We start from the raw sequence: 12,678 nt of genomic DNA on the forward strand, positions 1-12,678 counted from the left end.
GCAACATCACCCCAGGTCCTCAAGCACTGTGCTGCAGAGTGCAGGAGCCATGGCTTGCACTGGCTCTGCTAAGGCATGTGCCTCAAGAACAGCATGTTCAGCCAAGGCACCCTGAAAAACAGGCTTATAGTTAAATGGATTTGAATTGAATCTTACCAAAGAGGCAGAAGGGTATCATCAGAGATCCTGTGACATGGGAGCATTTAAAAACTCCAATTTTTTGTGAAATGATGTATTTGTTTCTGTTCTAGGTTGCCATTAAACTCTGCAAAAAATATTATCAGTACCAGTTGACACAGTTTGAGATAGAGAATGGGAAGCCCTAAATAAGTTCCTTGTTAAAATAGTTTCATTATTTTCTTTTTAAATGCTGTTTTTGCATTTCTAATCAAAGATAGGAACTCACTGGTTTCTGCAACACTCTTGCAAAATGCATCCTTTTAGACAATAAATGACCTGGAAATATTTTCACACAACCTCAGATAAAATTTCAAGGAAACAAAGAACCAAAATAAATGTTAAGCTGCCAACAAAACCAGCACAGTTAATTTCCTTTACTACCTCCTTATGAAGGTAGCTTTATGTTTTTTTCCAGAGTGGGAAAAAAAATTTTCTTGTCTAAAGTCCTAATCTGCTCAGGATCTTTTCATTACTTCTCTAATCTGAGTGTTGTCAGCAGTTCCCTCATCTTGGCACTATTTGTCATGTCAAGCATCTGACAGTATGGAGATTTTTGAAATAAAAACTGCAGCTGTGCTCATTTGAAGTATGACTAAAACAGTCTGCCACTATTCTTTATAGCATCATATGTTAGCTCAACATGCCTTTTTTCTACTGCTGCAAACTTTTTGATATATATTTCTGTTCCTGTCATCCTAAGTAAGAGACCATGCACATCAAAACCAGTCCAGAAAACCTTCCCCCAGCTGGAACAACTCCACAAGCCAGAAGTTTATGAATCACTTCTCATCTGATGGGTGCTAATTTTTCTTTGTAGGCTGCTTTCAGTGTTTCCCATAAGAACTCAACAAATTTGAAAAATAGTTTTCAGGAACATTGCAAAATAAACACATACATAAAAAAGAATTGTGCTTGCAAAATTGAGACCTCAGACCTATCAACTCTACCAGCCTATTTCAACCTGCAAAGTTATGGGGAAAGTACAGATTTGGGTACTTTTGTTGGAGTGCCAATGAATGCAAATCTCTGCTTACCAAACCTGGGGTTGAAAAAAAGAACACATGCACACCAAAAAAATCCTTCACAAATCCCCCTACCCCACTATGTTCCCAGTCTGTATTTTCCCTCCTTCTACTCTGGATTATATTAAGCCCATCCAGTGAGATGATGAGCCACAGTCCCTGCACCAGTCTGAGCTCACAGGACCCACAATGTCCATATCCCCTTCAGCACAGAATATCTCCTGCTCCAGGAGTGCATCTCTGGTCCCCAGGAGCTGCAGATAACCTTCTAAAATATTTTTGAATGGCAGCACCTGAGGGCTTCTGGGTTAAACTAACACATGTAGTTCATGGTCTCCTCACATGTCATTACATTCTCTGAGATCCAAACCCTGCAACTTATGTCCACTACCATGCTAGCAATAAGTTCAGATTAAAGCAGTATGTACTGAAAAACAAAACTTTTAACGAAGTATTGTGAAAATAGCACTGAATTGTTGCCAGCTCTCGTATTTATGTCATACTCTTATGCTTCACACTGCCAAATATTTCTCATTAAAAGAATCCTTTTAACTTGTTATTTATATAAACTAGCCATTTGCATTTGGAGGGTTTACTTTTGCCAATTAACAAATATCAATCCTACCTCAAGTCTGGTTAGCAATTTGCAATTAAGTGTCTTTGAATCGTTAACTGAAATAAAGAACTCAGGGTAGAAATAGTGTTTTCTTCCCTTAAAAAAAAAAAAAAAAAAAAAAAAAAAAAGCACAAAAATGAAAAACCTGGCAATTTCTTTAAAAGTTAAGAAAGAATTATGAATCTCTCAGCCTTCTAAGCAGCAATTTGCATAATTGGCATAGAAATGGCTTTGAATACGTAAGACATTGAGTCTAAGCTGATGGATTCCAATGCTGTTGAGAAGCTCATATTTGCACACATGCTTTCTATCTCTCTCATGATCCTAAGATCCAGGATTGGTTAAAACAATACTCTTGGAAAAAATGTGGAGTTTTTCAGAAAGTCAAGGGCTTATTAAGCTTATACTAGTTTTTGAGTTGTTGTCACCCACTAATGAAAAACTACCCTTACAATTATTCTTTTTCATGAAGTCAGGAAAAAGAACTTATTCCCCAATAAGGCAACAGGTTTCCCTACACACTCCAAATAGGAAGAAATAAAGGAGAGCTCATCTATAAGGCCAGCTTTTAAAAGCAAAATGGTATATTTGTGTTCACATTTACAAAGAAAGTACTGCCCAGATTCATCCAGCTGTCTAATCTTCAGCTAATTATCTAAATGTGTCATATGTGTGGCACATAACTTGGAACAAGTCTACAGATACAGCTGGGCACAGCCTGTGGGAACTCCTTTCCTCTTAAGATCTGTGTCCTGTGCAACTGCCATTTCTCAGCTCAATGTATACAACATATCATCTCTTACTGCTGCTTTTAAACAGTTGTTAAAGGTGCAAGTAAAACGCACATTTTAGATGTGCTTCAGTCTGAGGGTCTAAAGTTAAATAGTATCTATCCATGGGGAGACTTCAGTAACAGTGATTGTGAGCCTGTGCTTCTGATTACATCTGATAACTTCCAAGAGAGTTAAGGGTAGGATTCTTGCTACCTTAAGATCATACTTTTCTTCAGCTTGGGATGAAAACTTTGGAATTTGTCTAGTTTTATCTTTATCTGCATCTGACTCAGTACCAGTATGAATTTTCTCAAAAAAATGGGATAGTATTTTAGGACACCAGATGAGTCTGTATTTCTTTAAAAAGGTGTCTATACAGCAAGGGGGAGGACACTGGACAATTCTTTTAACCTTAACACAAATGTTTCATCCCTTGCCATGATTAATGCTTATATTTGCTTACTATTAATCTACCATAATGCATAGTAAATAATATAACTTTCCTAATAACTTTTATAATTAATTGTTTTGATTTATTTTCTAATGAATTGCTTTAAATAATCATAAGTAGTGCAATTATCCACTCTGTCACATCCCAGCATTTAGCCAGGTTTATAATAAACTGCTATTATGGAAACACAGATTAGGAAAATTAATGAAACTAGTTTTAGTTTTACTAAAGCAGTTGTAATCAAATTTGATATGCTTTAATGATCTTAGACCTAGAAGGAGGTTAACAAAGCCTAGGGAGGGAGCTATAATGCTGAAATTGAGCAGAAGAAATGCAGAATTTATGTATCACAAAGACATTTTCAGAGCCCTGAGATAAAAAAGAAACTAACTAGGACTGTTCAGCAATTGCCTGAAACCCAAACTGGGTGGACTAATAAGCATGAGAAGTGAGAAACGAATAACCAACAGAAGACAGAATACTAATTAATGAAGAAAATTGTCATTTATAGCAAATGAACATTAATTTCTTTGCTAATAAATAATAAAAAGTTTTGAAAGTGTGTGTATGTGTGTTGTTCATGAACCCCGTGAATAATGCTGGCTTTCTAACCTATCAAACCAATTAGAGAGTTTATTTCTAAGGATCTAGGTATCTTTAAGGTTCCTTCCAACCCAAACCATTTTATGATTCCATGATATTGCACTAAAGAAATGAAAATGGGCCTACTCTATGTTTCAGGTCCTATTCCAGATCTCAAAAAATCAATCTTAGGATTCAAGACTGGTCTTGAATAATGCCTTGGTGGTTCAGTAGTCCAGGCTGAAATGCAAACGTTTTCTTCATTGTTAGCAAAGAGTCCATCAGCCTTAAATGATCTTTATTTGCTCAAGAAACCTTCATCTATATTTTTATCTGTTATTTGTCATTTTAGTAGGGCAAAGATAATGTTATGATAAGGTTATTTGTGGCATGAAGTTCTGTTGTAGAGCTGAGTTCTCCATCTTCTCTGTCTACTCGGCACAACAATAGCAGCATTCTGCTTAAAACCACAGCAATATTTTTCAATTCTAGTATGGTAAAAAAATTTCTGCTTTTCTAAGACATGGATTTAGAGGCTTCCCAGAGAATATATCTGCTCTCTCTTCTTGCACCACACCTGAAAGTATGAAGTTGACCAGGGAAATAATAAGAATTCACATACTTATCTAGAATGCATGTGCTACATACTTTCTCTCTCAGAATAACATCTGGATTTTCTTCAGAGTGCCTGGCTGTGCAAATACATGCCAAAACATATCCAAGTCAGCTGCATATTGCAAAGCATCTGCAGCTTGTGGGAATCCCATGAATTATGGCAGGCAGAGCATCAGGGAGCAGGAGGGGAGGGGAAGAAAGAGTAGGCTAAACCCCCAAATCCTTGTGCTGCACTGTTAGCATGAAAGGAAAACAAACAAACAAACAAAATTGGAGTAAAAAGGAAGATATATTGCCTCATTCAATTAATCAGCACTGCAGAACTGCAGTCACATACAGAAGAAACATAATTTTGTTCATCTCATTACAGGTCTTTAAAATACTATCCTTCTGCATTCACACATATTTAGTATTACTACATATAAAATTAAGGCTGAAAACTATTTCTTCCACATCTTTCTCCCTGTTGCCAAGTTTCTACAAGCTACCACTTATCATTAAATATCATGGTTTTAGTTAAAAATCAAATATACCTTTAGTCCCTGCTAAGATTTTATCAACAGTCCCAAGAGAACTGATTGAAGACTGTTCTTAAACAATCCCATTGAACTGGGATTAAACTGATTTGAATTTATAAATTCATTATGGAAAAAAAAAAAAAAAAAAAAAAAAAGAGCACAAAACCCATTATCCAAACTATCTTAGCAGAGCAACAAATACAACATACTTTTCCATTAAAGCCTAAAAGAGACACTCCAAAAAGATGAACCAATAGTTTAATATTCTGTCTCCAGCAGTGGCAATGGACAATACTGTGTAATACCTGAGCCATTATCTGCTGTCCATTCATCTCATACTCCCTCAGCATCTGCAATCACTGGATCAGGGATGGTGATATAATTACCTGTACACTTACCTACTCCTGTATTAGATTATAGCTGTGAGAGGTTACATACTTGGCTATTCCTCTCATCATCTGTTTATAGACCTTTAGTCCTTGAGATTCTCTTCAACTCTCTCTAGAGAAAATATCTGACCACAGAATAAATTACTAGGATCAGCCTTAGAGCTAGAAATGCCATGCTCTAGCCAAGGGAATATGCAGACTAGAAGACATTCATGGTAGAAAAACTGTTCACTGCTCCTGCTGAAGCTGGGCTACAGCATAACAAGGAACATGAGGCCAAAAGGAGAGCACCAAACGATGACAGAGAAACCCTGTGGCTGCACTCCATGCTCCTGAGACTTTTCATGTACCTACTACAAGACAATTAAATAAAAGACTGAAATAATTCCAGAAAAAATATCAGGAGCCCCCTTTCAGTTGTGGCCCTTAGCTTCTGTAGATGGCAACCAAGCCCACTCAGAAACAGAAAGCAAACATAAAGACTCACTGCAGTTTCTGAACAAAAAAAAAAAAAAGAAAAACAAAAGAGAATTTCAGGGGAAAAAAATTAAAACCAAACAATTCCAACTGAACGCCCAAAACTCTTATCATTCTCCTAAAGCTCCTTGAAATCTGAAGGGAAGCTAAGAAACAGTTGCAAGCCAAGACAAATCTTCTAACTGCTGTTGTTTGCCTTCATCAGCTGAATTTCTATTTTGAAAAGTCACAGGGGTAGAACAAACCAGCCTCATTTTCAGTGTTTATTCATCTGTGGTCTATGAACTGTTAGTTAGCTTCATCATTATTGCCCAATTAAAATCAAGTGTTACATGAGTGTCACTAAAGACACAATTTGAAAACAAGAGAGCTGGGAGCATTTTTGAAGCTGGCACGACCACAGATACATTACTGGCCCTTTAAGTAAGTATACAGCTATGCTGGGGTTGAAGACATATGTTTATTAGACATAAACAGAAGTAATTTGCATTAAAAAAAAAACTCAGTTGAAGTCTGGAAGAGTTTGGCAATGGACTAAAGACAGGGCTCACTTTGGACTCTCGCTCTAATCATATTTTTCTTAAAGTTTTTCACTTCTGAGAGGAACTACACTTCAAATACTGGACTGCTCTTCTCCCAGATGTCCTGCAGATCAGGCTGCTTTAATACTTCCTAAAGTTAATGTCCTTTCCTCAGTCCTGGACAGAGGCTTCCCATAAAAGAAACAATGCCAGGTTCAGCACAGAGCTTTCGGTAAAGAACTAAACAAAAAGCTGACAGTGGTTTCTGGGTTACACTTTCAGAAGGGTACATTTTGTTCTTCTTGGTGTCAGTCCAAAATAACTTCAGTCTAGAGCTTACTGGAATTCATGCTGGCTTACACCATTGGATATGAAAGTGAACTGGTGTCAAAAGACAAATACATTGTGTTTTGGGAAGAGAGAGAGTTTGAATTCAAAAATTTCTCTTACTCTCTGATAAGTGGTAGCATCAGCCTCCAGTAACATCACCCACTTAAAAAAGCATGGCACTAGTGACAGAAATATCTGGTTATTTTATTCTATGTTGTATTTAATCTGCAAAATGAAGTTGAAACACTGAATTTGATTTTAATCTGTCTGGAAATGACTGGTCTTCTCATTTTATAAGGATTTTAGCAATTTGTTTAAGAAAGTTAAGATGAAATTTAATTTATTTTTTGTTTGTTTTTAGCTAATATGGATGAAAATCCACTTTTTTTCTGCTCTGCAGTTTTCTGTAACCCATACTGATTAATGGAGACATCATGTAAGCTCTATTCACTATTCTTTTGCTTATATCTTTATATTGAGCACACAGGTGTAAGAGAACAATTTCCTTATACTGACTTTTGTATTATGGAAGGTTTGCATTGCCATAATGTAAAATGCAACATTGATTTTTCTCCCCCAGGAATAAACAAAGAGACAAATAACAATTATTTCGCACTATCAAGAGCAGCTGAGATTCAATAAAGACCACTCAGCCACAAGATAATTGCTTTAAAGATGCACCTGGAGTTGTTTTTCTTTTCCTCTTTTTTTTTTTTTTTTTTTTTTTTTTTTTTTCTTTTTCTGTTTGATTTTGCTCCATTTGGCTTGGTTTTGTTTTTATTTAGAGACAGATATTAGGAGGCCAGGATAAGCTAAGGCAAACTAAGAATAGAGAGATCCTAAATACACAGTGGAGTATGCAATTGCCTTTTCTGGGACACGTGAATAAGATATAAAATAGTGCATGCTTTTGAAAAAGCATTTCTTAGTCCTCATAGCAACATAGCAGCTTTTTAAAGCTAATGATTACAGCATATAAAGTTATTTGTCCTCCTAATTTGAATCTTTTGTAGATTAAAATAAAATTTCCAATAGTGAATCATTAAACTAGGGTGTAAAAGCCTTGTGAACGCAAAAGTTTCACTGCAGTGAAACTTTCTGTTTGAGAGAAACAGATTCAAAAAGCAGTAACCCCTATGAAAAGGGGGGAAAGTGGCAACTTGTACTTGGTCAGTTGCTTACCATAAAATAACTAAGATCTTTGTAAATGCATTTCTGATCAAATTTGAAGGAAATAAGAGGCACAGTGGGCACAGGCTCTTTTTACACTATCCAGCTCTGAAAATCTGATCTTCTTCACTTTATCAAGAAACAGAATTTGAAGATAACACCAAGTTAGCCCTGTTTTGAGAAAATACTTGGACTATCTGATCTCTCAAGGTCATAGACTCATCAAATCATAGAATATCTCAAGATGGAAAAGACCCATAAGGATCACTGAGTCCAATCCCTGCTCCTCACAGGAGTACCTAAACCTAAACCATATTGATAAGAGCATTGTCCAGACACTGCTTGAAGTCCTGACAGGCTTTGGTGCCATGACCCCTTCCTGAGGAGCCTGGACCAAACACCCTTTCAGTTCAGAGCCTTTTCCCAATGTCCAAGGAACTGTTCTTTCCAACCCCCAGAGTATGATCCTACAAAAACCACAGTCCCAGTGCTATGGACACACTGACAGGTCCACCATGCAAAGGCAGGATGTCTATGAAAAGGACGAACTACAGAGGGCTACTTGGGGATAATTTTTTCAATCTACACTCCCAAGAAAACTCTAAATGAGAAGGTGACTGGGACAGGAGAAATCAATGTATATCTAATGTTCAGGGTCTTTTCAAACAAATCAGTTTTATGGTCACATTTTTTATTCCAGTGCAATAAAATCTGCATCCCCCACCTTATGCAATTTTTCTATGTGCACGAAATTCCAAAAGAATATGTTATTTGAATTAAAAAGGACCAAAAGTATTTACTCAGGAGCTCATGACACCATTTTATTGTAATTTGTAGCATTCTTTTCATGACATGTCTAATACAATATTTGTAACCACTACTGAAAAGCTTGTATGAGGGCATTACCTGCACTTGCAGCCAAATTTGATAATCAGTAAGCAAACAGACAGCTATAGTTCTTATTGTCTTTTTCTTTTTTTGAAGTGAGCATTTTATGTCCAAAATAGCATCCCAGGATTAAACAATCTTATTGTCTGTAACATTATTATGTTCTAGGTAAATATGAACATAGAACATATGTTCTAGGTAAATATGTTCTAGGTAAATATGAACATAGAGTGAGAACCTCACAGTTGAGTGGAAGCCCACAAGGAGTTTGATGGAACATTCATATGTGTCTAACTACTGCACATTTTGGTAGTAACACTTGTCATAGCTAAATACAGATATATTTGTGCTTACAGATGCTTTATTTCCCTAGTTTATTTGAAAAGCATATAATCCATAAAAATAAAACTGGTATTTGTGACATTTTTATAAAGTGTATGTCTAAAAGAGGTCTGTGAAGCGCTGGGGTCTGTTTTGCTGTTTCCTTTCTTTGTGTAGGTTGTATGCAAGTTTTAGGCTTAAAAGTGAAATAATTTCTCTTAAGTGACATCTTAAAACAAAGGTATTTTAGTGTAGGCTTTCTCTGTCAGGTATTCAAAAATCACCTTGAATTCTAGTCCAATAATGCTAGATTACCAAATTACATATCCTGTGCCATGTTAATGTCCTACACAGAAAATGGTCTCCACCTCTCCCCCCAAAAAATATCCCAAAGAAAACAACAGCTGCAGAATAATTTGTTAAGCTTCTACAAATAATCAGAAATACTGGGGAATTGGTTTTTTCTATACTTTTAAATGGTTGACTTCACATGACTTTTATTTTGTTTCTCCCTTTATTCATGGAGAAAAATTATTTTTCTTATCTGACTGCATTAGGACTAATTGAAATAAAGCACTGCATTACATTGGGAAAAAACCAAAAAAAAAAACAAAAAAAAAAAAACCGAACCAAAATCCAAACTGCACATACAGTCTTTCATACCAAGAACTTTACAGGTCATTTCTCTCCTGACACTCAAAACTTCTATCATCATCATCCCTCATCTTAGAAAAACATTAGATTTCTTTTTCTGAGACAAAATACATGGGAGCTGAGACAGAAGTACTGAATAGCAGAAAGAATTTGTGGATTACTAGTCTGGCAAGTGTACTTCAGAGCTGACACTCCATTGTGAGGGTCAGTGCAAGGTAGTTTGCAAATGAGTGTGCTTTGCAAATGAGGAAAAAAAGATCCAGTTTGTAACTATTGAGGACCATGAGAAGAGGTTAAAATATAGCAAAAAGTAAACATTTACTGGATTATTTAAAGTATATTACTAGAACCAACAGGACATACCTTTAAACATGTATAAAGTATTATACATAAAAATGCATAGATGTACAGTAAATATGTTCATTTATATGTAGACAGAGTAATATGTACACATGGAGTCTGTTGTGCTTTGGTGAGTCTAAGCAGTGGATCCTGCAGCACGTTGTCTTAAAGCAGTTTTATTGTCCAACTGTGTCGATGGAGCAGGTGTGAGAACAATGTACATTAACACTAGGTAGGTAAGTCATACCCATTTACTCTTGAAATGTACAAATATAGGAAACAAAGGCCATAAATGCAATTGTACCTACACCTCCAAAACTTTCTTTTTTTCTTATTTATTTAAATATGCACAAGTCCACCTACTGGTGCTGAGTAGGTTTCTTTCCTTGTCAGCATGTTGACCAGGCACTCAGAACAATATCTCTGATGCACTTTAGGACCACTTCCACTGATCCAGCTGAGTGCACCCCGACCTTGAAGTCTTCAGGTCAAAAATGAGAGGAAAAAATAAAATAAAAAATATATAAATAAAACAAACAAGCTTGTGGGCTTTATTTTCACAAGTTATTTGCCACCAATACTGTCAAAGCAGCTGAACTGTAGTGCATCCATGGGCAGGAGCATATAGCAGCTTTTGTGCACTTTGCAAAAAATACATTAAGGAAAATCAAGTTTTACTGGCTTGTTTTATCTGTTGCTAAAAAGATGCTGTGCTGCTTCTGAGCCCTTTCCATCAAATTCTTTTTCTTCTTTTTTTTGTCCTTCGTTTTTGCTGGCCTTCTCCCTAAAAAGAAAAAGAAGGAAAAACAAATAATAGCAATGAGTCCAGTAAAGAATCCAGAAGTGATAGAAAGACCCCAACTAAAACAACTCAGGGGTACATAAATTATCAATAGGGACTGCAATGGTAATGCTGGCTAAAGAGCTTGAGTCATCAGTGAAAACAGAAGTTTTCAGTGTGTTACAAAAGGAAGCAGGATCCCTGACTTTCATCACTTGTCCACAGGCACAATTTTTCTGGTATGAGTAACCATGTTGATGCAGGTTTAATTTTTGGCAGGGTGAGTTCCACGAGCAGCATTATGCAAGGGCCCAAGGCCCAGAGCCAAATGAGAATGCAGGCTCCTTACCCACTGGAAGCTGGATATATGCCTTGGACCCTGGTGTAAATTTGCTTGAGTGAGTAATCCTGTTTAGGTCACATCCAATACATCTGTGATTTCAGTGAGAAATTTGGATTACAGCCCAAGACCTTGGTTGGATGCCATCCTACTTGCTTTGGCAGAAACAGTACCACCTCTGCAAAGAACTGTTGATATTGCTTATTGGTACATTGTGCCTAATTCTCACAGTATGTAACTGTGAAGAAGCAAAAATTTAATGACATGCTTCTACTGTTGGATGTTTACTGAAAAATAAACAAAATTGGGAAATCAGGATCAATTCAGAAAAAAGTATACAAGCTTTTTGAATGAGAAAGTTTTTCCTGCTTAGCTCTAATAATAAATCAGTGCCCTTTGGTTATCTCATCAAAGATAGCATGGACAGAAAAAAATGTCAGATACAAAGGCCCTCATTGAGCAGTGCATTACCTTTTAAGTAAATGCTTAAATCCTATCAAGTCTAGTAGGATTTAAGGAGACGACCAAATGATGTCGGATGTGAGAATGGTCTGGATTTTCTTGGCAGTATCATATACTAAATATGTGATCAATGGTAAAAAAATAAGGTTATTAAACTCTAGAAGCACCAACTTCATAAACTTTCAGGAGCACTTAATGAATTTAAGAAGAGAGTAAAAAGAAATTTGATTAGCAGATTACATAAAAATGTGAAAATGCATTTTTTATCTACATTGTCAGTACATTACTAATTGGGAAAAATATTTGCCAGTCAGCTTTTGTATTACTTCCATATAGTTTCTTAATTTAAAAGGCCCAAAACAGTGCAGAGAGTTTTTCTCTATTTGATAATAATACTGAATAAATCTGATTATAAAATTATTAAAATTAATGACTCATTAAAAATATATACATACTTCAGGTTACACATTTGTAATACACTTTCTAGGCTACTATTCTCTAGGAATTATTGGAGTACTTTTATATAAAATAGGACATGAAGATAATGAGCACATGAGTTAGGTCCATATTAAAAATCATAAGGGTCCTTGGAGTTTACTTCTGCTTCTCATTAAAGTCTGGCATTAAAGTTACTATGGCATTTTGCCATTTTTAAATCTAGTTAATCCTACACAATAAATCCTCAGTCCAACCAGGCATTAATCAAAGCAGCTTTTAAGTTAAAACTCTTTAGTAACAGTGTATCTAATGACGAGGCACGCCTAATGAGGTCACAGGGAAGGAGCACTTGACACAAAGTGGCATTACAATAAGGTGGTTCGAATTATGGAAATTTCAATGTAAGTTTTTTTATTAAATGCTACTGGCTGGTATACTTTAAGGCATCAGAACTTGCATGAATGTATTGTATTCTAACTTGAACTTTCAATATTCTAATTTTTTTTAACCTAAATCTTTGAAATGCTTATTAAGAAGGAGTAGATGAGGGGAAATAATACGAGAAAAGTGACCAATTCTGCAATCAATAGATTCTAACAAGACCAGCAGAATCAGCAGCAGCTTTACTGGAAATTTTCTACACAGTTTGCTCAGTGATCTTATCTTCAGGGGTTTTTAACTAAACAGACCAAGCAGTAAAAGAAATATAATCTTTAGTTAGTGTCTCATCTAGTTTCTCTATGACCTATTTCAGAGAGTTAGATTAATTGCTTGCTACAGGTTTAAGGTAGTGAAAGATGCTATGATT

The 12,678-nt window shown here is 35.9% G+C and overlaps 1 protein-coding gene across 1 annotated transcript in view; it reads right to left on the minus strand.

Annotated features, from left to right (window-relative positions):
- Positions 1 to 9,508: 9,508 nt before the first annotated feature.
- The window catches only part of RSPO2 (R-spondin 2), a 98,111-nt gene continuing 94,941 nt past the window's right edge, over positions 9,509 to 12,678 (minus strand). The window contains exon 5 of the mRNA XM_079301579.1: positions 9,509 to 10,633. Within this exon, the coding sequence (XP_079157705.1) occupies positions 10,524 to 10,633 (110 nt within the window). The 3' untranslated portion in view covers positions 9,509 to 10,523. The remainder of the gene's footprint in view (positions 10,634 to 12,678) is intronic.

Source organism: Erithacus rubecula, assembly GCF_903797595.1.
Source record: "Erithacus rubecula genome assembly, chromosome: 3".
Taxonomy (NCBI): domain Eukaryota; kingdom Metazoa; phylum Chordata; class Aves; order Passeriformes; family Muscicapidae; genus Erithacus; species Erithacus rubecula.